General features: G+C 42.2%; 1 protein-coding gene across 2 annotated transcripts in view; it reads left to right on the top strand.

Annotated features, from left to right (window-relative positions):
• PCSK6 (proprotein convertase subtilisin/kexin type 6) overlaps positions 1-19,143 on the top strand; it is a 346,824-nt gene extending 327,681 nt beyond the window's left edge. The window contains exons 18-21 of one of the 2 annotated variants that reach the window (XM_073568833.1): positions 3,491-3,594; positions 10,477-10,606; positions 12,028-12,140; positions 18,867-19,143. In XM_073568833.1, the coding sequence (XP_073424934.1) occupies positions 3,491-3,594; positions 10,477-10,606; positions 12,028-12,140; positions 18,867-18,910 (391 nt within the window). In that variant the 3' untranslated portion in view covers positions 18,911-19,143. Of the gene's footprint in view, positions 1-3,490; positions 3,595-10,476; positions 10,607-12,027; positions 12,141-12,645; positions 18,837-18,866 lie in introns of those variants that run through there. The other variant, XM_073568832.1, reaches the window with a different exon arrangement.
• The last annotated feature ends 726 nt before the right edge of the window (positions 19,144-19,869 follow it).

The raw sequence follows: 19,869 nt of genomic DNA, 5'->3' as shown, positions 1-19,869 counted from the left end.
ATAAATGTGATCCCAAACGTTATGTAAAATGTTCCCAATAAAAGCGTCAACTCAATGCACAAAAAAAAGCAAGTCCCCACTCAGGTCTGCCTTCTGTTAAGGAAAATATAGGGGCTTCCACGTTACTGGTAGCACAAAGATTCTGAAAAAGCGAAATTGCTCCTTACCTGCCAAAAGATATTCCGCAAATTCTCTGCTCTCAAATCCAAATCCCCCTTTCTTCTGAGCCCCACAGTGTGCCTAAACCACATATTGTCCACGTTTGGCATTTTTGAAGTGATGAGAGCCCGCCTAACTTTATGGGTGCATGCCACCAGAAGCACGGGCTGTGCCTAATGTACTGGTCACTAGGGTGTACGTGTGACTACAACAGCAGTTTGCAATTTTCACTCCCCAACATTCATTGCTGCTCGTTTCTGGAAAATATCCATGGAGTCAAAATTGTCACTACATCTGTAGATAAATTCCCCAAGGGGTATAGTTTCCAAAATGGGGTCACTGGAGGAAGGATTCTGCTGTTCTAGCAATTAGGGGCTCTGTATATGGAGTCCACAAACTGTTCCAGGAAAATCTGCACTCAGAGGCAAATAGCGCTCCGATCCTCCCGAGTCTCTCCATGTGGCTAAGTAGTACTGTACAGCCACATATGAGGTATTTCCACGTTCACTAGAAATTGTCGGACAGATTTTGGTGCCATTTTTACCCACTTCTTGTGTGAAAATGTAAAATCTGGCACTAAAAAAACGTTTTGTTGGTAAAAATGTAGTTTTTTTTCTTCACTGCCCAATGGTATAAAATTCTGTGACACACCCATGGTGTCAATATGATCACTGCACCCCTAGATGAATTCATTGAGAGGTGTAGTTTGAAAAATGGGGTCAATTATGGGGGGTTCTGCTGTTCTCGCACCTCATAGGGCTCTCCCAGTGGGTCATGGCGCCTGCAAACCATAACAGTATAATCTGGCGCTCCTTGCATTATGAGCTTTGCACTGTGCCTGAAGAATTTTTCTCAATTTATATATAGGAGAGGACAGTACATATGAGGGGACAGTACACAGACCTTTCTAATGATCTTTTTACTGTTAGACCTGTGACGGGAACAAGGGGGCATCCTCTACATCTGGAGGAAAGAAGGTTTAATCATAATCAGACGCGGATTCTTTACTGTAAGAGCAGTGAGACTATGGAACTCTCTGCCACATGATGTTGTAATGAGTGATTCCCTACTAAAATTTAAGACGGGACTGGATGCCTTTCTTGAAAAGTATAATATTACAGGGTATATACACTAGTTTCCTTGATATTGCGTTGATCCAGGGAGCTAGTCTGATTGCCGTATGTGGAGTCGGGAAGGAATTTTTTTTCCCCAATGTGGAGCTTAGTGTTTGCTGCATAGTTTTTTTTTTTTTTGGTTTTTTTTTTGCCTTCCTCTAGATCAACATGTTAGGCTATGGGTTGCACTAGATGGACTTAGGGTGTGTGCAGACGTTGTGGAATCTGCTGCGGAATTTTCCACACGGTTTTGTCTAATTCCGCAGGATTAGCCTGCGGTTTTCCCCTGCGGTTTCACACCTGTCATGGAGCAGGTGCCAAACTGCTGTGGTATCCGCACAAAGAAGTGACATGCTGCGGATTTAAAACCGCAGCAAACCCACGTGGAAAATTCCGCACCGGGGGCACTGCGGTTTTCATTTTGCATTGCCTTAAATGGTATAGTACACCGCAGCAGAATCTGCAACATGTGCACACACCCTTAAAGTCTACCTTAAATATCATGTTACTGTGTAGGGTATTGGCGCACTCAGGTAAAAATGGACCTCAGTTTGTTGTAAAAAAAAAATATTCCTATTGGCCTTTAGAAAAATTACAATCTTGGGGCTAAAACAACAATTAATGGTAAAAATTTAATTCTTTCTTCACCGCTCAGTGGTTTAAAATTCTGTGAGGCACATTTGGCATCAATATGATCACTGCACCACTAGATGAATTCAAAATGTGAGCTCCAGTATTGTGCCTCTTCCCTTCTGAGCTTTGCACTGTGCCTCAAAAGTAGTATTCCCCTACATATGGGTATCAGTGTGCTCAGGAGAAATTGCACAACAAATTGTATGGTGCAACTTTTCCTGTTACCTTATGAAAATACTAAATTTGGGGCCAAAACAACATTTTTGTGGGGGAAATGTTTTGGTTTTTTTCTTACGGCTCAACGTTATAAACTTCTTTGAAGCACTTAAGGGTTCAGTGGGCTCACCACACATCTAGATCAGTACCATGAGGGGTCTAATTTCCAAAATGGTGTCACTAGTGGGGGATTTTCATTGTTAAAGCACATCAGAGGCTCTCAAGTGCGACATAAATTGTTCCAGCAAATTTTGCATTCAAAAAGTTAAATGGCGTTCCTTACCTTCCGATCTCTCCCTCATTTGGGTTATCGGCATGCTCAGGAGAAATTACACAACCAAATTTTGGGGTCCATTTTTTCCTGTTACCTTTGTCAAAATAGAAAAAATTGGATCTGAAGTCAATTTTTCCACATTCCAAAAATTCCTGTGACGCACCTGAAGGGTTAATAAACTTCTTGAATGTGGTTTTGTGCACCTTGAGGGTGCAGTTTTTAGAATGATGTCACTTTTAGGTATTTTCTATCATATAGACCCCTCAAAGGGACTTTAAATGTGATGTGGTCCATAAAAAAAAAAAAAAAAAAAAAATGGTATTGTTATAAAAATGAGAAATCGCTGGTCAACTTAACTTCTATAATTTCCTAACAAAAAAAAATATTTAGTTTCAAAATTGTGCTAATGTAAAGTAGACATGTGGGAAATGTTACTTAAGTATTTTGTGACATATCTCTGTGATTTAAGGGCATAAAAATTCAAAGTTGGAAAGTTGTGAAATTGTCAAAATTTTCGCCAAATTTCCGTTTTTTTTTCACAAATAAACGCAAGTCGTATCAAAGAAATGTTACCACTATCATGAAGTACAATATGTCACAAGAAAACAGTCTCAGAATCATCGGGATCCGTTGAAGCGTTCCAGAGTTATGACCTCATTAAGTGACACTGGTCAGAATTGTAAAAAAATGGCCTGGTCATTAACGCGCAAACCACCCTCAGGGGTATAGGGGGTAACACACAGGTTGTAATGTCGCAAAATAAGTAAAAAGCCAAAGGGGCGAGTACTTTGGCCAGCCACCGTATAAGCCACATGGGACTTGAAGCTGGGGTGTTAGTAGACTGATGGTAATACATGAGACATCATTGCTGGCACCAAGAGATCGTAAGCAGTAGACAAGAGGCAGGGTCTATTCTCCTGGTGCTCTGCGCCAACAATGCCACACAGTGTCTCAGGTGTAAATTACTGGCTTACTCGACAGGTCTTGGAGTATTTCTTTCCAGTTCTCTTTTCTTATATTTTGTATAGAAAATGACTAATTCATATGGAAGTTATATATTGTGAACTTTATAATAACAATTGGTTCTCTTCAGCCTTTCAGGGTCAATGTGCGTGCCTGAGTGTGACCATGGGACGTTCTATAACATGGCGGTGATGAAATGTGACAGATGCCATGCTACATGCCAGTCCTGTGTGGGTAAGCTATCTTTTCCCCTGGGCTAAATTTTTTTTTTCGGTACAGTTTGTCAGCCATGTCGTCAGAAACAGATCTGGGCACTCGCTTTATCATGTGGCAGAATATTAATTTGCCCATTTGGGAATTCGCACTTCATCTTGCTAGAAGAATGACTCTTAAAGGCAGCACATAGGCTTTGAATTGCTCCGATTAATTTTTCTAGGCAATGTGAGCTTTTAGCTTTGTGTCATGAAGTGTTAGGAAAGTTGTCATCTGTTACTGTCGCTGTGTGAGCACCAACTTTACTCGTGCTGAAACGAAGCATAATACTTTGAGTACTATAATGAGATAATACATGAATACATATGGTATATCTGCAGACTGCAACCAAATGTGGCTAGTGCGCTTCTTTTTTTTATGTAACAATTTGTATTACAATTTTTCAATATACTGGATTAATTCCCTATGGAATAAACGTAAAAAAAAAAAATTAAAGATCTCATACTGCAACTTCAGTGGAAATAAAATGAAAATTAACAACAATGGTTAGAGAGTCATTTTTAGTTTTTACTATACAAATCAATCGTTTACATGAAAAAAAATAAACGTTGCAATATATCTTATCAGAGAAATCTGCTTTTTTTCCTCTCCCGGGACTGATCGATCATTTTCAAAATTCCCATTTCCTGTGTACAATTTGTGTTCAGTGAAGATAGATTTTTACATTAAAGAGGTAGGAGATTATAGTTGGTTTCTAGAAGATTCTATGTAGAAGGGAGGAGCTTTAGGCAGAGCTTCTACCTTGGAAATGACAGTTGGTTTTTAGAAGATTCTATGTAGATGGGAGGTGGTGATAAAGAGGAAGGAGTTTTGCCTCCCCCTCCCTTCTACATAGAATCTTATAATAGTTGCTGCTTATAAAATTCTATGTAGAAAGGTGGAGCTAGAGGCAGAGCTCCCCCTCCTCCTCATCCCCCTTACTTCTACATAGATGACTGTTGGTTTTTATAAGATTCTATGTAGATGGGATAAAGAGGAAGAAGCACTGCCTCTAGCTCATCTCTCCGCATCCTCCCTTTACATAGAATTTTAGGAGGTGACAGTTGCTGCTGATGATATTCTATGTACAAGGGAGGAGCTAGAGGCAGAGCTCCTCCCTCCTCACACCCCACCTTTCTACTAAGAGTCTTTTATAAAACCAATTGACATCTCCTATCTCAGTAATATACAGTATGTCTTCACTGAATACGAATTTTACCCAGGATTTGAGAATTTTTCAAGTGATCGATCAGTCCTGGCAAAGAAAGAAGTGAATTATCTGATGGTATAATATTACAAGTCAAATGTCCAAGAGGAAAGGAAAAAATTCGGCACCACTTCCGCCACCTTGATGTGCACTATAGTGCGGTACAAACTCACACACCTGGGCTGGGACGCCAGCTACCCACAGAACGGGTGCTCAATCCAAAGGAAAACATGCGGTGTGGACCCGTGGAAGCGCAGTTGGCATGGAACTGCCGTTGTCCACAGTTCACACATCTCTCCCGAGCCTATGCTTTTTATCTGAAAATAAATTCACTACTTCAGAACGTGAGTGCCATCCCTTTTTTCTTTCATACAAGGTATAATATTACAAGGTTTATTTCACGTGTACTGTTGATTTATGAAATAAAAATTGAAATGACTGTTACTCTTTAAGCAAGAAAAACTGTGTTTTTAGAGCCAAAATGTGGCACATAAGGGAGCACAGGCCTATTGTGGCCGGTCTACTGTTGTATTGTTTCTCCATATCTGCTCCTGGGGAGGCCAGTGGTGTTTCTTGGATCAGATTACGGAAATATTTTGCTCTCTTCGTGTTTATGTAGTAGGTGCACCATTTCAGCTCTGATCCTGGGATCCTGGTAGAGGGCCGCTTGTCTTCTCTGTAGCTTTGCCACACACACACAGTTTAGGAAGTGTTTGGGTGGCCCAGTGTACCCGTGATGTGAGCCGATGATGGAAGAGCAGAGAGGTGTTTCTAGATTTTACTATATTACGGCAGGATGACGAAGGGAATCTTGAGCTTTACCTGATTTATATTAGAACCGCAAGCTCATTAGCAGACAAGCAAATCCTTGATACCTTCATTACTTTGGCAGTTCCATGATTAATGCAATGACCTCACATATGTGGGAAGTCTTCTGTCATTTCCGCCATACAAGCCATAGAGTAAATGAAGTGTTGCCTGAATGCACGGTGAGCGTGCTGGCTCATTCAGACCTTTCCTCCTACGAAGCATCTGTGTCTGTAATCACACCACATCTGAGTGCAATTTCCATTATTTTTATTACCTCTCTGATATTTCACTAAAGCCACTATCGATAATTCCATTTATTATGGCTAACCAACCGTTGTCCTGCCGTTATGACATATCTGGGTTGGTACAATCTATTAGAATTCTAGTTTTCCTTAGGAAAATGCTGAAGAAATTTTATGCAGTGTTTTTTAGGAAACCACCCAAAGTTCACTTTAAAAAAGCATGTAGCTACCTGGTAAAGCTAGTCATATGCAATACAGAGGTGTCCAAAATCTCTTACTGTGTGAGGATCTAATGTGTACAGGCAGTGACATGGCATATGGCGGCCATAGGGGTAGTTTCCCTGGGCACCAAATTCTATGAAGATGTAAAATTGACCCCAACCCACTGTGAAATGATGCAAGAGGACCTTAGGTTATCGCCAGTGCACTGAGCGACGCCGTTAAGTACCGTTTTCTTTTTGAAGTGGCCCAATGGCTTGGTGAGTGAGTTATTCCAATGTTACAAATTTTTACTTTTTTACAGCAGACCATTTACTAATGCATAATTTTTTATTTTAAATGATTTTCTCAGGACCAAAAAGCAGAAAAATAAACATAAAAGTCAAACTATAAACATATCCGTAGTTTATATGTACTCGCAATGTGTATATGTATATTAAAAATGTCCTTCTCACCCTCAGTGGGGGTGTTCTTTATTGTCCTTTCTCATTCTCGGGTCCTGGGAGATTGAGGGTTCTGCTCAGGATCTTAGTTGTTCCCAGCATTGTGCTTTTCTGGACAGAGTTCAGATGTTGCTCCTGGGATCTCTTGTAGCCAATTCCCAACTTAGGGGCCACTGCTCCAAGTGCTCCTATCACCACTGGAATCACTGTTGCCTTCACCTTTCACATCTTCTCCAGTTCTCCTTTGAGGCCCTGGTGTTTCTCCAGCTTCTCATATTCCTTCTTTCTGATGTTGCTGTCACTTGACACTGCCACATCTATTATCATTGTCTTCTGATCCTTGTCTACTATGACAATGTCTGGTTGGTTGACGAACACATGCTTATCCATCTGGATCTTGAAGTCCCACAGGATTTTAGCCCTTTCATTCTCCACCACTTTTTCTGGGGTCTCCCACCTGGACTTAGGGGGACTTAGCCCATATTCTGTACAGATGTTCCTGTATACAATTCCCGCTACTTAGTTGTGGCGTTCAGTATATGCTGTTCCTGCTTACATTTTGCATCCTGCCACTATGTGTTGGACTGTTTCCGAGGTTTCTTTGCATAGTCTGCCCCTTGGGTCTTGTCTTGTGTGGTAGATTCCTGCTTCTATGAATCTGGTACTTAGTGCTTGTTCTTGTGCTGCTATGATTAGTGCTTCTGTGCTGTCTCGAAGTCCAGCTTTCTCCAGCCATTGGTAGGATTTCTCCATGTCAGCCACCTCCATTATCGGTCGATGGTACACCCCATGCAGCGGCTTTAAAAGAGCATGTAGCTACCTGGTAAATCTAGTCATATGCAATATAGAGGTGTCCAAAATCTCTTATTGTGTGAGGATCTAATGTGTACAGGCAGTGACATGGCATATGGCGGCCATAGGGACTTTGTGCAGCAGGCCTTCATGTTAAAATAGCTGCTAGGAAACCACTGCTAAGGACAAGCAACAAGCAGAAGAGACTTGTTTGGACTAAAGAACACAAGGAATGGACATTAGACCAGTGGAAATCTGTGCTTTGGTCTGATGAGTCCAAATTTGAGATCTTTGGTTTCAACCACCATGTCTTTGTGTGACGCAGAAAAGGAGAACAGATGGACTCTACATGCCTGGTTCCCACCGTGAAGCATGGAGGAGGAGGAGGTGTGATGGTGTGGGGGTGTTTTGCTGGTGACGCTGTTGGGGATTTATTCAAAATTGAAGGCATACTGAACCAGCATGGCTACCACAGCATCTTGCAGCGGCATGCTATTCCATCCGGTTTGCGTTTAGTTGGACCAGCATTTATTTTTCAACAGGACAATGACCCCAAACACACCTCCAGGCTGTGTAAGGGCTATTTGACCAAGAAGGAGAGTGATGGGGTGCTACGCCAGATGACCTGGCCTCCACAGTCACCAGACCTGAACCCTATCGATATGGTTTGGGGTGAGCTGGACCGCAGAGTGAAGGCAAAAGGGCCAACAAGTGCTAAGCATCTCTGGGAACTCCTTCAAGACTGTTGGAAGACCATTTCCGGTGACTACCTCTTGAAGCTCATCAAGAGAATGCCAAGAGTGTGCAAAGCAGTAATCAAAGCAAAAGGTGGCTTCTTTGAAGAACCTAGAATATAAGACATATTTTCAGTTGTTTCACACTTTTTTGTTAATTATATAATTCCACATGTGTTAATTCATAGTTTTGATGCCTTCAGGGTGAATCTACAATTTTCATAGTCATGAAAGTAAAGAAAACTATTTGAATGAGAAGGTGTCCAAACTTTGGTCTGTACTGTGTGTGTGTATTATATATATATATATATATTCTCCAAGGAAATGCATGGTAAAAATTAAGTAGTAATCCCCCGTAATCCGAACCTCGCACCTCCGCCTCCAAGACTTCTCTCGTGCTGCTCCAGCTCTCTGGAATGCAGACTGATACCTAGCCCTGACCTATTCAAGCGCGCTTTGAAAACCCATCTCTTCAAACAAGCCTACCACATCAACTACCCAGCAAGCTAACTTTGCCCTGTTCCCTCCTTCCAAATATTATTCTGAATCTGCACCCTACTATTCATCTGTCTCCACACCCTTCATGCACAGGATAACTGCACTTGATACTTGTCTATTGCACTTAAACACACGGGCTGATGACCGGATCATGCAGCTTTATATGAAAATCCCTATTATAATTGCCAGACCTGAATTAACAAGCATTTTTCACCTACTGTGTCCCCCCATTTCCTTGTAGATTGTAAGCTTGCGAGCAGGGACCTCACTCCTAATGTCACTGTTTGAATTGTCTTAACTTGTATTGAATTTATTGTCTGTACATGTCCCCGCTTAATTGTAAAGTGCTGCGGAATATGTTGGCGCTATATAAATAAAAATTATTATTATTATTATTATTAAGTAGCATGTTTTTGAAGGTCTTACCTCCTAATTTTGTTCCTTTTTGGTCATAGATATTTTATAATTTTCTTTTAAGTTTAGTTATCATTTACTGGTTGCTCAATGGCACATCATATTGCAGTTTTAAATGTTTAGTATTTATCGTCATACATATCCCACGTAATGTATGGTATGTTATGCCGTTTACCGATCAGATTAATTGATTTTATATTTTGATACATCGGGCGTTTCTGAACGCGGCAATACCAAATGTGTGTGTGTATATATAATATTATAGTATTTTTCAGATTATAAGATGCACTTTTTTTTGTGGGGGGGAGATTGTGGGTGCGTCTTACAATGCTGATATACCTTACCGGCCGCGGTGGAACAGGGTCGCTGCTGGAGGAGGCAGGTGTGGTGCGTTGCTGCAGGCTGGGATGAGGGGGTGTTCCGATGTGCACCGCTGTGGGTGAAAATGGCTGCGGTGTGGGGGGGCTCCGCCGGCATTTTGTGAAAGCCTGGAGCCCCCACATATCCATTATTGCGATGTGGTGGCCTCCGGAAAAAGGACCGTCGGCACCCAAGATCTCATTGCCGAGATCTCAATCTGAGCATGCACCGCCCCCGGCGGCCATTTTTCCGGACCCCCTGCACATCCATTACTGCGATGCGGTGGCCTCCAGGAAGAAAATGTCCGCTGGAGGACGGTGCATGATCAGATTGAGAACTTGGCAACGAGGTCTCGTCCCAAGATCTCGGGAGACGAGATCTCAATCTGGAAGAACGAGATCAGCATCTCACAGAAACGGACCATGTACCGGAGTCTAGAGAGAGACTACAGACTGGCTCCATATCTGGAGAAACTCTCGGACCCCAGAGACTGCCAGGTCCTGAGCCGGTACAGACTCGGTGCCCACAATCTGGCCATCGAGGTTGGCCGGCACAGACAGAGCTACAAGCCCAGGGAAGACAGACTGTGCCTAGACTGTAACCTGGAGGATGAGACCCACTTGCTGCTACACTGCACCAAATACTCAGCAGTGAGGGACTCTCGGTTCAGGAGATTATCCAATCTATTCCCGTATTTCAGCTCCATGAAAGGAGGAAGAGAAAAACCTGTATCCTGTTGGGGGAAGAAGAGAGCGCGGTGGAGATAACAGCGCAATATGTGAGCACGTACCATAGGCTGCAAGAAAGACAACTTTGATATGCAATGGACTTCCTTGGCCCCCACCCTGTACCCCATCTATCGTTTCTACAGTCCCCATCCATTATCCCTACAGTCCCTACTCCCTACTGTACACGTGCAGGTATATAATATTAGTGATCTGTTTACAGATTAGTTTTAGTCTTGGAAACCACAAAAATATAGCATGAATTTTAGTTGAAAGAACACGAAAACAACTATATTGTGGCTGTAATTCCCTGCCAGACCACGTGTATTGTCACTCGAACTGACACCAATGTCTCTTCCTGTATTTATTTGCAATGGTTTTCATACTTTTTTCTTTTAATTGGATTTTTTGGGATATTAGGAACTGGCAAAGATCAGTGCACACAGTGTTCCAAGGACTTTCATCTGCATGACTGGCGTTGTGTCCCAACCTGCAGTCCTGGCTTTTATTCTGAGGAAGTGCCTGGGTTGCCACATAAAGTATGCCGAAGGTATCGTAAGTTTTCCTGTTTTGATTAAAAATATAAAAAATAACAGCGTTGCTGTACCAGGACAGTCATTTTTCTAAATATAGATTATCTATACGCACAATGATTTGCTGATCACTAGCAAGTAAAACACCAGTGATTTGTTCTTATCATTGAGGGAAGCTGCAACATCCCCTAAAACCAATCCCTATTAACGGGGTTACTGTTTTGCTTCTTCCCCTGCCCAGGAGCTGTGGTATGATCAGACCATGTTCCTGTACGGTCAGACACAGCCATTACACAGTACACAGCAGGGGCACATTTATAAGATTATATCCGCACAAGAAATTTTTTTTTTTAAACACATCCAATTGTGGAACTTATTTTATTTCAAGATTGATTATTTAAAATGTACTTCGTGGCTAAACCCCTTTAAGTTGACCTCTGCTTTGCCGTATAAAACAGTGGTTACCTAATTGAGCTCTTATGATGCTGTATGTTATAAAGTTGACTGATGCGATTCCTTTTAAAGGTAACCCTCTAGCCAGCAATGATCTTCTGCATGTAGTAGGTACATGTGAAGCCACATTGGGGGTGTCATGACCAATGCGCTGTGATGCTGCACAATCTTAAGAAAAAACAGAGAAACACAGTACGTATAAAAATACTCTGTTGTAAAAAAATATATATAACAATAAACAGCAAGTGCTAGTAAAAACATAACAAAACAGGGTATTTAGTTGATACGTTTTTTGCAAAAAATGTATACCAAGCCGCTCTACCAAACGTCTAGGTATACCTATCAGAGCAGTCCCTAACTGATGTATTTAAAAACCTGATCATGTGAATAGTGCCTATATGAACGTATCAACTAAATACCCTGTTTTGTTATCTTTTTACTAGCACTTGCTGTTTATTGTTATATACATTTTTTTACAACAGAGTATTTTTATACGTTTGTTATACTGTTTCTCTGTATTTCAGTCTTTTGGTGTTGTGAACACTGTCATACTGACTTGTTCACTGTGTGCATGGCCCCTGTGTTTGTATACAATCTAAGAAAAGCACAGTTGATGTGAACAAACTTGAGAATGTTAAGACAAATCTTAAGTTTTCTGAATGTATTTCAATTCTCCATAATTTTGCAAAATTGATGTTAGTCTGACCCTTGTATAAGATAAGCAAGGGTCTACTTTACCAATACAATCCAATAGGCTACTTATATAGTCTGACCCTTGAATTATTCTTCTCCATGTACTTGAAGTTGCTGCTAGTCTTAGATTGCTTTTTGTTCTGTATCTTTGTAACAAACTCTGCTTGTTGTATTTCCATAATGTCACATCCCAAACACTCACACAGGTGCAGATTCTTTGGGAAAATGAGTTTACGCTCCGAGAAATGCGTGGTTATGAAATATGCACTGTGTAACCATCTCTTCTGTCTAGATGTGAAGAGAACTGCCTGATCTGCGAGGCCACAGGGAAAAATTGTGTCAAGTGCAAAGAGGGCTACAGCCTACTCAGCGGGTCATGTGTCACGAATCACACTTGCACCAATGGTGAGTCTTGGGCCTTTATTATTTTTGCTCAATGTTTAGTCAGTGTTTATAAGCCAAAATCAGGCGAGACCAGAGGGAGAAACTGTATACCTCATCTGTGTTGTGGAGTCATTTCTGAGTTTGGCTTACAAATGCTGATCGCCTGGTTTGAAAATTGCATTTTTTTATTTTTTTTTTTTTTTAATATTGAAGAAAAAAAAACATTTAACCTTAAAATATGATGTAAATAGGAATTTTCTGACGACTTATTACTTTTAAATGTGTTAGAGGAAAGTATACCCATATGTTCTATAGACAATAACTTTTCACCTGCACATGAAGGGTGACTTTGTAAATTTTGGATGACACTAAGGCTGAGGTCACACTTATCACAACCCAAGCCTAACATGTGGTCCCAAATGTAGCGTAACTATAGAAAATCCGTTCTTTACAACCTTTCTATCATGGTGACATTCTAGTATGCTGATGTTTTGCTTTGTTTTTTGTTTTTTTCCCTGTGAATTAGCGGATGAAATGTTCTGTGAGATGGTAAAGTCCAGCAAACTCTGCGAACGGAAACTATTCATCCAGTTTTGCTGTCGGACTTGTATGCTGGCAGGCTGACCCTTCGAAGTGTTTTCTGCTTCCCACCATAGCGTGACTGCTGCCGACGTAGCGTCCAGAACACCCTCTTCTGGCAATGGTGCTATCCTGATTACATTAATCCATTTCATGCCAAGTCGATTGTCAGTGAATGGGTTAAGAAGGCCGTCTGCTTGACAATAGCCCCCAATGTTGTTGTATTGTTAGACACTGACCATGCAAAAAGTCTCCGGAAGGGATGCACGATGAGGCGTCCTGTATTCGTTGTCCGATCTTCCTGCAATAGATATTCCTGTATACTCTGAAAGGGAGGACTTCTCTTTATAGTGCCAGAAGAATGAAGAAACATGTGCCTTGTGGGACTGCCTGTAGGTCTCAGATTGGACACGCCTGCAGAGTTGCCATGTTGCATCTCCCGATGCTGATGGATATTACTGGGTTGGTTGGATCACTTTAATAGCTGCTATATAACTTCATTGGTCTCATTTTTTAGGGCACGTGCAGTAGATGGACACATTACCTGCTGGAGGTCCCAGGAATCTACTAATCGTAGTAGGACATATAGTACATACTGTACATCTTGAGGATTACATAGGAATATTTCATCTGATCACACTATTCACTATGCACACAACTCCAGCATATTATGTGACTGTCTTGTGATAGTTTCATTACGTTTTTACATACCTGGGGAATAAGTCTTGTACTGACATATTTTCACCTTACCACCCACCGCTATGGTAGTGAGTATTTAGGTTTTTTGGATGTTTTCACCATTATGATGGCTGCTTCCAATACTGGGGAACTGCCGTCAGACTGGAGATGTGCAGTCTACACCCTTGAGATCGATCGATCTTCACTCATCTCCCAACACAAAAGATATGCATAGAAATAAACAGCAGTTACTTTAAAGGGGTCTCCCAAACTATGATATTGACGAGTTCGTGGTGTTCAGCACTTGGCACCCTGCCACAATCAGCTATTACCAGGTTTAGCTGTGGTTGGAAATAAAGCCTCCGATTTCTTGAAGTTACTTTTTTTTTTTTACGTTTGTCTTGTGATACTCGCTTAAGTTTCTTGTGCCAAATTTTTCAAAATCTATAAAAAGAGCCACGTTTGACCAAAAATGTGCCAAACTGAAAACCACTCCAGAAAGCTTACTCTACGTTGAGACTGAAGTGAGACGTACCCCAAAAAATATGACCTTTAGTAAAGGTCACATTTCATGAATCTGTCTACAACATCTGGATAGTCAAAGCTGTCAAGAAAAATTAAAATAAAAGGGAGACTACTTAAAGTGGCGCAAAACATAGAGTTTCTAAAGCGCAAATACTGGAGCAAAGAAAAAAAAAAATCTCAAAGTGGAGAAACGACAATGTACGTTATGGGCCTGATTCATCAAAGCTTTTTATGCCAGTATTCTGGTGTAAAAAGCTTTGAAAAGTCACAACATTTTGGTACAACTCGAGGCTGGCCTAAAATTTAGTGATTTTTCTCATTCTCACTCCATTTATGCCCAGCTCCGAAAACGTGGGCGAAGTTGTGACAGGGGCTGCTCATCAAAATCATGATGAGTGGCAATATTCCCTGCTCCACAAATCTTACTCCAGCAGGGACTGGAGTAGAAATTGTGGTGAGGCACACGCCACGTGTCCACCACTCCGGATTCATTGAGGCAATCCCCTCATAATGAATCGGGGGCGTCTGACTCAATCAGGACCCCCTCATCAAGATCGGCGTGAGCAGCACTACTCTTTATCCATGAACGGCCAGTGCATAGGCCCGGATTCATCTTGTGGCTCAACGTCTATTAAAGTGGAGGGGAAGGGGGCTGCAATACTTGACAGCAGCAACTACACAGCTTACTGCAGTGTGGATTCCCAGCTTTGTACACTGTGTACAGTCAGCCTGAATGGAAACTGGGAGTATGACAGCTGACACCCCCATCTGAAACTGATGACCTATCGTAAGGATAGCTTATCAGTGTCATAGTCTTGGAGAACCCCTTTAATTGAGATATGGATGCAATGATTGATATATGCAAGGTCCTCAATAAAAAAAATCACCCTTTCAATCACCTGCTGTTCCACCCTAAGGCTAAAGGAACAAATCATTACCGTGACTCATATGCAGCATTTTTTTTTAAGATTTTTATTGCCACAAATCAGTAATGTCATGAAAATCTGCATCACCATCTAGCCCAAGCCTTAACTCTATACAAGATATGGCTGCTTTGTAACAAAGACTGTGCCGCAGCTGTTGGGGTATTGCATCTTGGTTTTATGTACTTAAATGGAATCTAAGATTTTTGCTACCTCATCTGAGAGGAATAATAATGTAGGAGAATAGACCCTGATTCCAGCAATGCGTCACTTAGGCTACTTTCAGACTTCAGGCTTTTGGTATCCGGCATGGTGCGGCGAAAAACCGGACTTCCGGATCCGGCGCCTGTTAGGCCAGATGCGGCTTTTTCCCCGTGCTATTTCATTGCCGCCTCATTGCGCCGGATGGCAATGCCGCGCGTCCGGTTTTTGCCGGATCCGGTTAAAATAGCCGGTCCGGCGTCAGGAAAAAACGTTGTATGCAACTTTTTTTCCAAACGCCGGACCGGTTTTTCGCACTGCGCATGCCCGGAAGACCTTCTCTGTCAGGAATATATCCGGCAGAAAGAAGGATCCGGTGCCTGCGTTTGCGGCCGGATGTGGTAGTCCGGTTTTTCGCCGCACCATGCCGAGACAAAAAGCCTGAAGTCTGAAAGTAGCCTTAGGGGTACTTCACACTAAGCGAGATCGCTAGCGAGATCACTGATGCGTCACCGATTTTGTGACGCAACAGCGATCTCGCTGTGTGGCACGCATCAGCCACCCCCTCACACCCCGCCGGGTATCGCTGATTGTGCAGGATCGTCCTGGGCCATTTTTTGATCATTGGTCACCCGCTGGCCAGCATGCATCGCTGCGTGTGGCAGTGGGAGACCAACGATCAGTGAGCTCCCAGCGCTGTGAGAAGACGCTGGGAGTTGGTATCCAGGGTAAACCGAGGGTAACTAAGCGCGCCCGGCTAGTTACCCGCTATGTACCCTGGATACCAGCGTGCTCGCGCTGGGAGCTGGTATCCTTGGTAAACAGCGGGTAACTAAGCGCCACGCGCTTACTTACCCGCTGTTTACCCTGGATACCAGTTTGCTCGCTGGTCCTGATCGCTGGTGAGTCTGCCTGTTTGACAGATCACCAGCGATCATGTAGCGACGCACCAGAGATCCTGACCAGGTCGCATCGTTGTCGGGTTCGCTGGTGCGTCGCTAAGTGAGACAGGACCCTTAGTTTACTGGGTGCAGCAGTTATAACAGAATCCTACTTTTTAGATGTGACATTTGCTCAGAGAGCTCCCCCGCACACACCACAGCTTTTTGTGTACATTGACTATTGACAGTGAGCTGCTTATTAGAGGAGGGGGTGTGGCTGGACCAAGGCTCACATGGCTGTAGTCCAGGCAGTCATAATCTCCTGGTGATAACACTCTTTGTAGTGAAACCGCAAACAGCCTAATAAGTGACCCATCCCTGAAATGTCTCGGCCCCTTACTCATGCGATCTTCAGATTATGTAGAAAAACCTTCTGACAGATTCCCTTTAAGTGAAGACTAACTGCAGTGCCCCAGACAACCTGAGGGTGATTGCGGCAGATATTAGAAAGAAGCTTGCACACTTTTCCATTCTGCAACAGCACATCATTGTATTGCTTTGAGAAAAGAAATCAGCCTTTGACTTCCCGCCTATCTGTTACTTCTATGCACACGCTCAGGAGGATTAACCCTAGAGTATGAGGACCCCACATTATTAAGCTTCCTAAACCCCTCTGAGTTAACACAGGGATCAGAGGGGGCATTGGCATTATCCCAAATACAGTACATCACAAAGGGAGTACACCCTCACATTTTTATAAATATTTTATCATATATATTTCGTGGGGCAAGACTGAAGAGCTGACACTTTGATACAATGTGAAGTAGTCAGTGTACAGCTTGTATATCAGTGTACAGTTGGTGTGTCCTCTAAATAACACACTGCCATTGATGTCTAAACCGCTGGCACCAAAAGTGAGTACACCCCTAAGGAAAAATGGCCAAGTTGTGCCCAAATAATGATAATAGCCATTTTCCCTCCCTAGTGTCATGTCAAGCATTAGTGTTACAAGGTGTCATGTGTGAATGGGAAGCAGTTAGGTTACATTTGGTGATATCGCTCTCACGCTGTCATACTTGTTACTTGTCATACTCCTCATTTCAAAAAGTCTCTGAGGATCTGAAAAGAATTGTTTCTCTACATAAAGATGGCCTAGACTATAGGAAGATTGCTAACACCCTGACACTGAGTTGCAGCATGGTGGCCAAGACCAAACAGCGGTATAACAAGACAGGTTCCACTCAGAACTGGTGTCATCATGGTCGACCAAAGGAGCTGAGTGCACATGCTCAGTGTCGTATCCAGAGGCTGTCTTTTCAAAATAGACGTATGAGTGCTGCCAGCATTGCTGCAGAGGTTAAAGGGGGGGGTGTGGGAGGGTCAACCTTTCAGTGCTCAAGACCATACGCTGCATAAAATTCGTCTGCATGACTGTCATCCCAGAAGGAAGCCTCTTCTAAAGATGATGCACAAGAAAGCCCGCAAATAGTTTGCTGAAGACAATCACACTAAGGACATGGATTACTGAAACCATGTCCTGTGGTCTGATGAGACTAAGATAAACTTATTTGGTTTGGATGGTGTCAAGCGTGTGTGGCGGCAACCAAGTGAGGAGTGCAAAGACAATTGTGTCTTGCCTACAGTCAAGCATGGTGGTGGGAGTGTAATGGTTTGTGGCTGCACGAGTGCTCCTGGCTGTGGGGAGCTACAGTTCATTGAGGGAACCATGAATGCCAACATGTACTGTGACATAGTGAAGCAGAGCATAATCCCCTCCCTTCAGAAACTGAGCCGCAGGGCAGTGTTCCAACATAACGACCCCAAATACACCTCCAAGATGACCACTGCCTTGTAAAGAAACTGAGGGTAAAGGTGCTGGACTGGCCAAGCATGTCTCCAGACCTAAACTCTAGTGAGCATCTGTGGTGCATCCTCAAACGGAAGGTGGAGCAGCACAAGGTCACTGACACCCACCAGCTCCATGATGTTGTCATGGAGGAGTGGAACCTGTGACGCTCTAGTGAACTCCATGCCCAGAAGAGGTAAGGCAGTGCTGCACACAAAATATTGACACGTTGGGCACAATTTGGCGATTTTCACTTGGGGGTGTACTCGCCTTTGTTGCCAGTGGTTTCCACATTAATGGCTGTGTTGAGTTATTTTGAGGGCACACCAAACTTACACTGATATGCAAGCGGTACACTGGCTACTTCACATTGTATCAGAGGGTCATCTCTTCAGTTGTCACATGAAAGGATATAATAAATTATTGACAAAAATGTGTGGGGTGCACAGTAGTAATAGTTTTTAAACATATAGGAATTTGAATCTTTACATGTTCCCTTTATAGGCTGGCAGATATAGGAGGAGCAAGCAGCAAACACAAGATAAGAAACTGTTGTATGATATATATTAAAAGTTTGTTTTGGATTAACCCTTTAACATGAATACATTGTAACGTTTTCCATTAATATGAATTTTCCAGGAATATTGTGGAAAAAAAAAGTTAAGAGATTTGTATATAATATTCATTATATAAATATTTCAAAGGTCTGTCCACAATATAATTATCTATTGTAATTCAAGCTTTTGGTTTTGATGTCACGTATAATTTGTATACGAAACGGCCTGACGAATCATTGCCAAAATTGTACACAGGCCTTTAGAAGCCGGCCTAGTCCCTGTGCTGCCCGGCTGCTCAAGGGAGTTTAAAGTATATGTCAAGTGTTTTCAGATGCTCAGCAATGTTTTTATATATTTTTTTTTCTTAAATTATAATGTTTAAAGATTATTATTTTTCCATAAATTGTCAGTTTTGTATCAGATATACTTGTCTAGTGTTTGATTAAGGCATATATGTTATGCGCCTGACAAACTATAGATATTTCTGTGTTGCATGTGATTTTTATAAAGGAATTTTATAAAAGTTATATTTATTAAGACTATTCTTTTTTTTTTAGGTGGATTCATATACGGTGTAGCCTTTTCTTTTTCTTTTCAATGATCTTTTTATTAATGGATTCAAGGTATGACAACACCAGAAGAAGTAAACTAGTTTACACATCATAGAATACAAACGGTGTAATACATATAACAAAGACGTATTATTTGTATTTAACGGATAGTAGAAAAAGAAGAGAAATTGGGCTGGAAACGTTGAAGAGATGACAGGGGCGGGGATAGGAAAAAAAAGAAAGGAGAGGGTATGGGGGGGCATCTGTCAATATCACGGGCTGAACTTCGAGTAGGTCATGATTTTTATGCCTGAGCAGGCTTGAGGGAGGATCTGTATTTAATCCATGGGCGCCAGTTTTTCTCGAATGAACACTGTGTATGATTCACAGAGGCCACAACTCCAGCCATATGATAAAGCTGGTCGACTTTGGACAGCAATTGTTGGAGGATGGGGATCTGGGTTGAATCCCAGAAAGTAGAAAATGGTGTAGCCTTAACCACAAATAGTTCTGCTACCAAATCTGCAAGGCAAAGGGTTAAATTCAATGTACTGCCAGTATGTTTTTCATACTAAACTGATCCATTAGACCTATATCTATAGTTGATGGTCCACCAAAAAGAACTGAGAGACGTGTATGTTAGGTCCACCGATCGAACAAAACTGACATTTCAATGAATGGATCAGTGATGTGGACGGAACCAGACTGCTTATAAGAATGGGAATTTGCCTGCTAGTTTGCCCATGGTGCAAAATCATATGTGTTCACCCTAAAACCAGTTGATTTTCCAATAGGTAGTACAGCACATTATGTGCGGTGGGAAAAAGTGCCTAAAATTGATGAGTACGTTTCAAAAGATGTTACAACTGTGCCAAATGTAGACAACTGGTCTATTTCTCTCCAGCCATTTGTATTTTAGTAAAGGGGTTGTCCACTACTAGAACAACCCCTTCTTGAACTAAATGTTCGGCCCCAATAAAATAATGAAGCCTCTACTCGCCTCCTGTGT

Source organism: Dendrobates tinctorius, unplaced genomic scaffold (assembly GCF_039654945.1).
Source record: "Dendrobates tinctorius isolate UK_male_01 unplaced genomic scaffold, ASM3965494v1 ptg000022l, whole genome shotgun sequence".
NCBI lineage: Eukaryota > Metazoa > Chordata > Amphibia > Anura > Dendrobatidae > Dendrobates > Dendrobates tinctorius.
The sequence above is the reverse complement of the archived record's forward strand: the minus strand, read 5'-3'. Positions and strand labels throughout refer to the sequence as shown.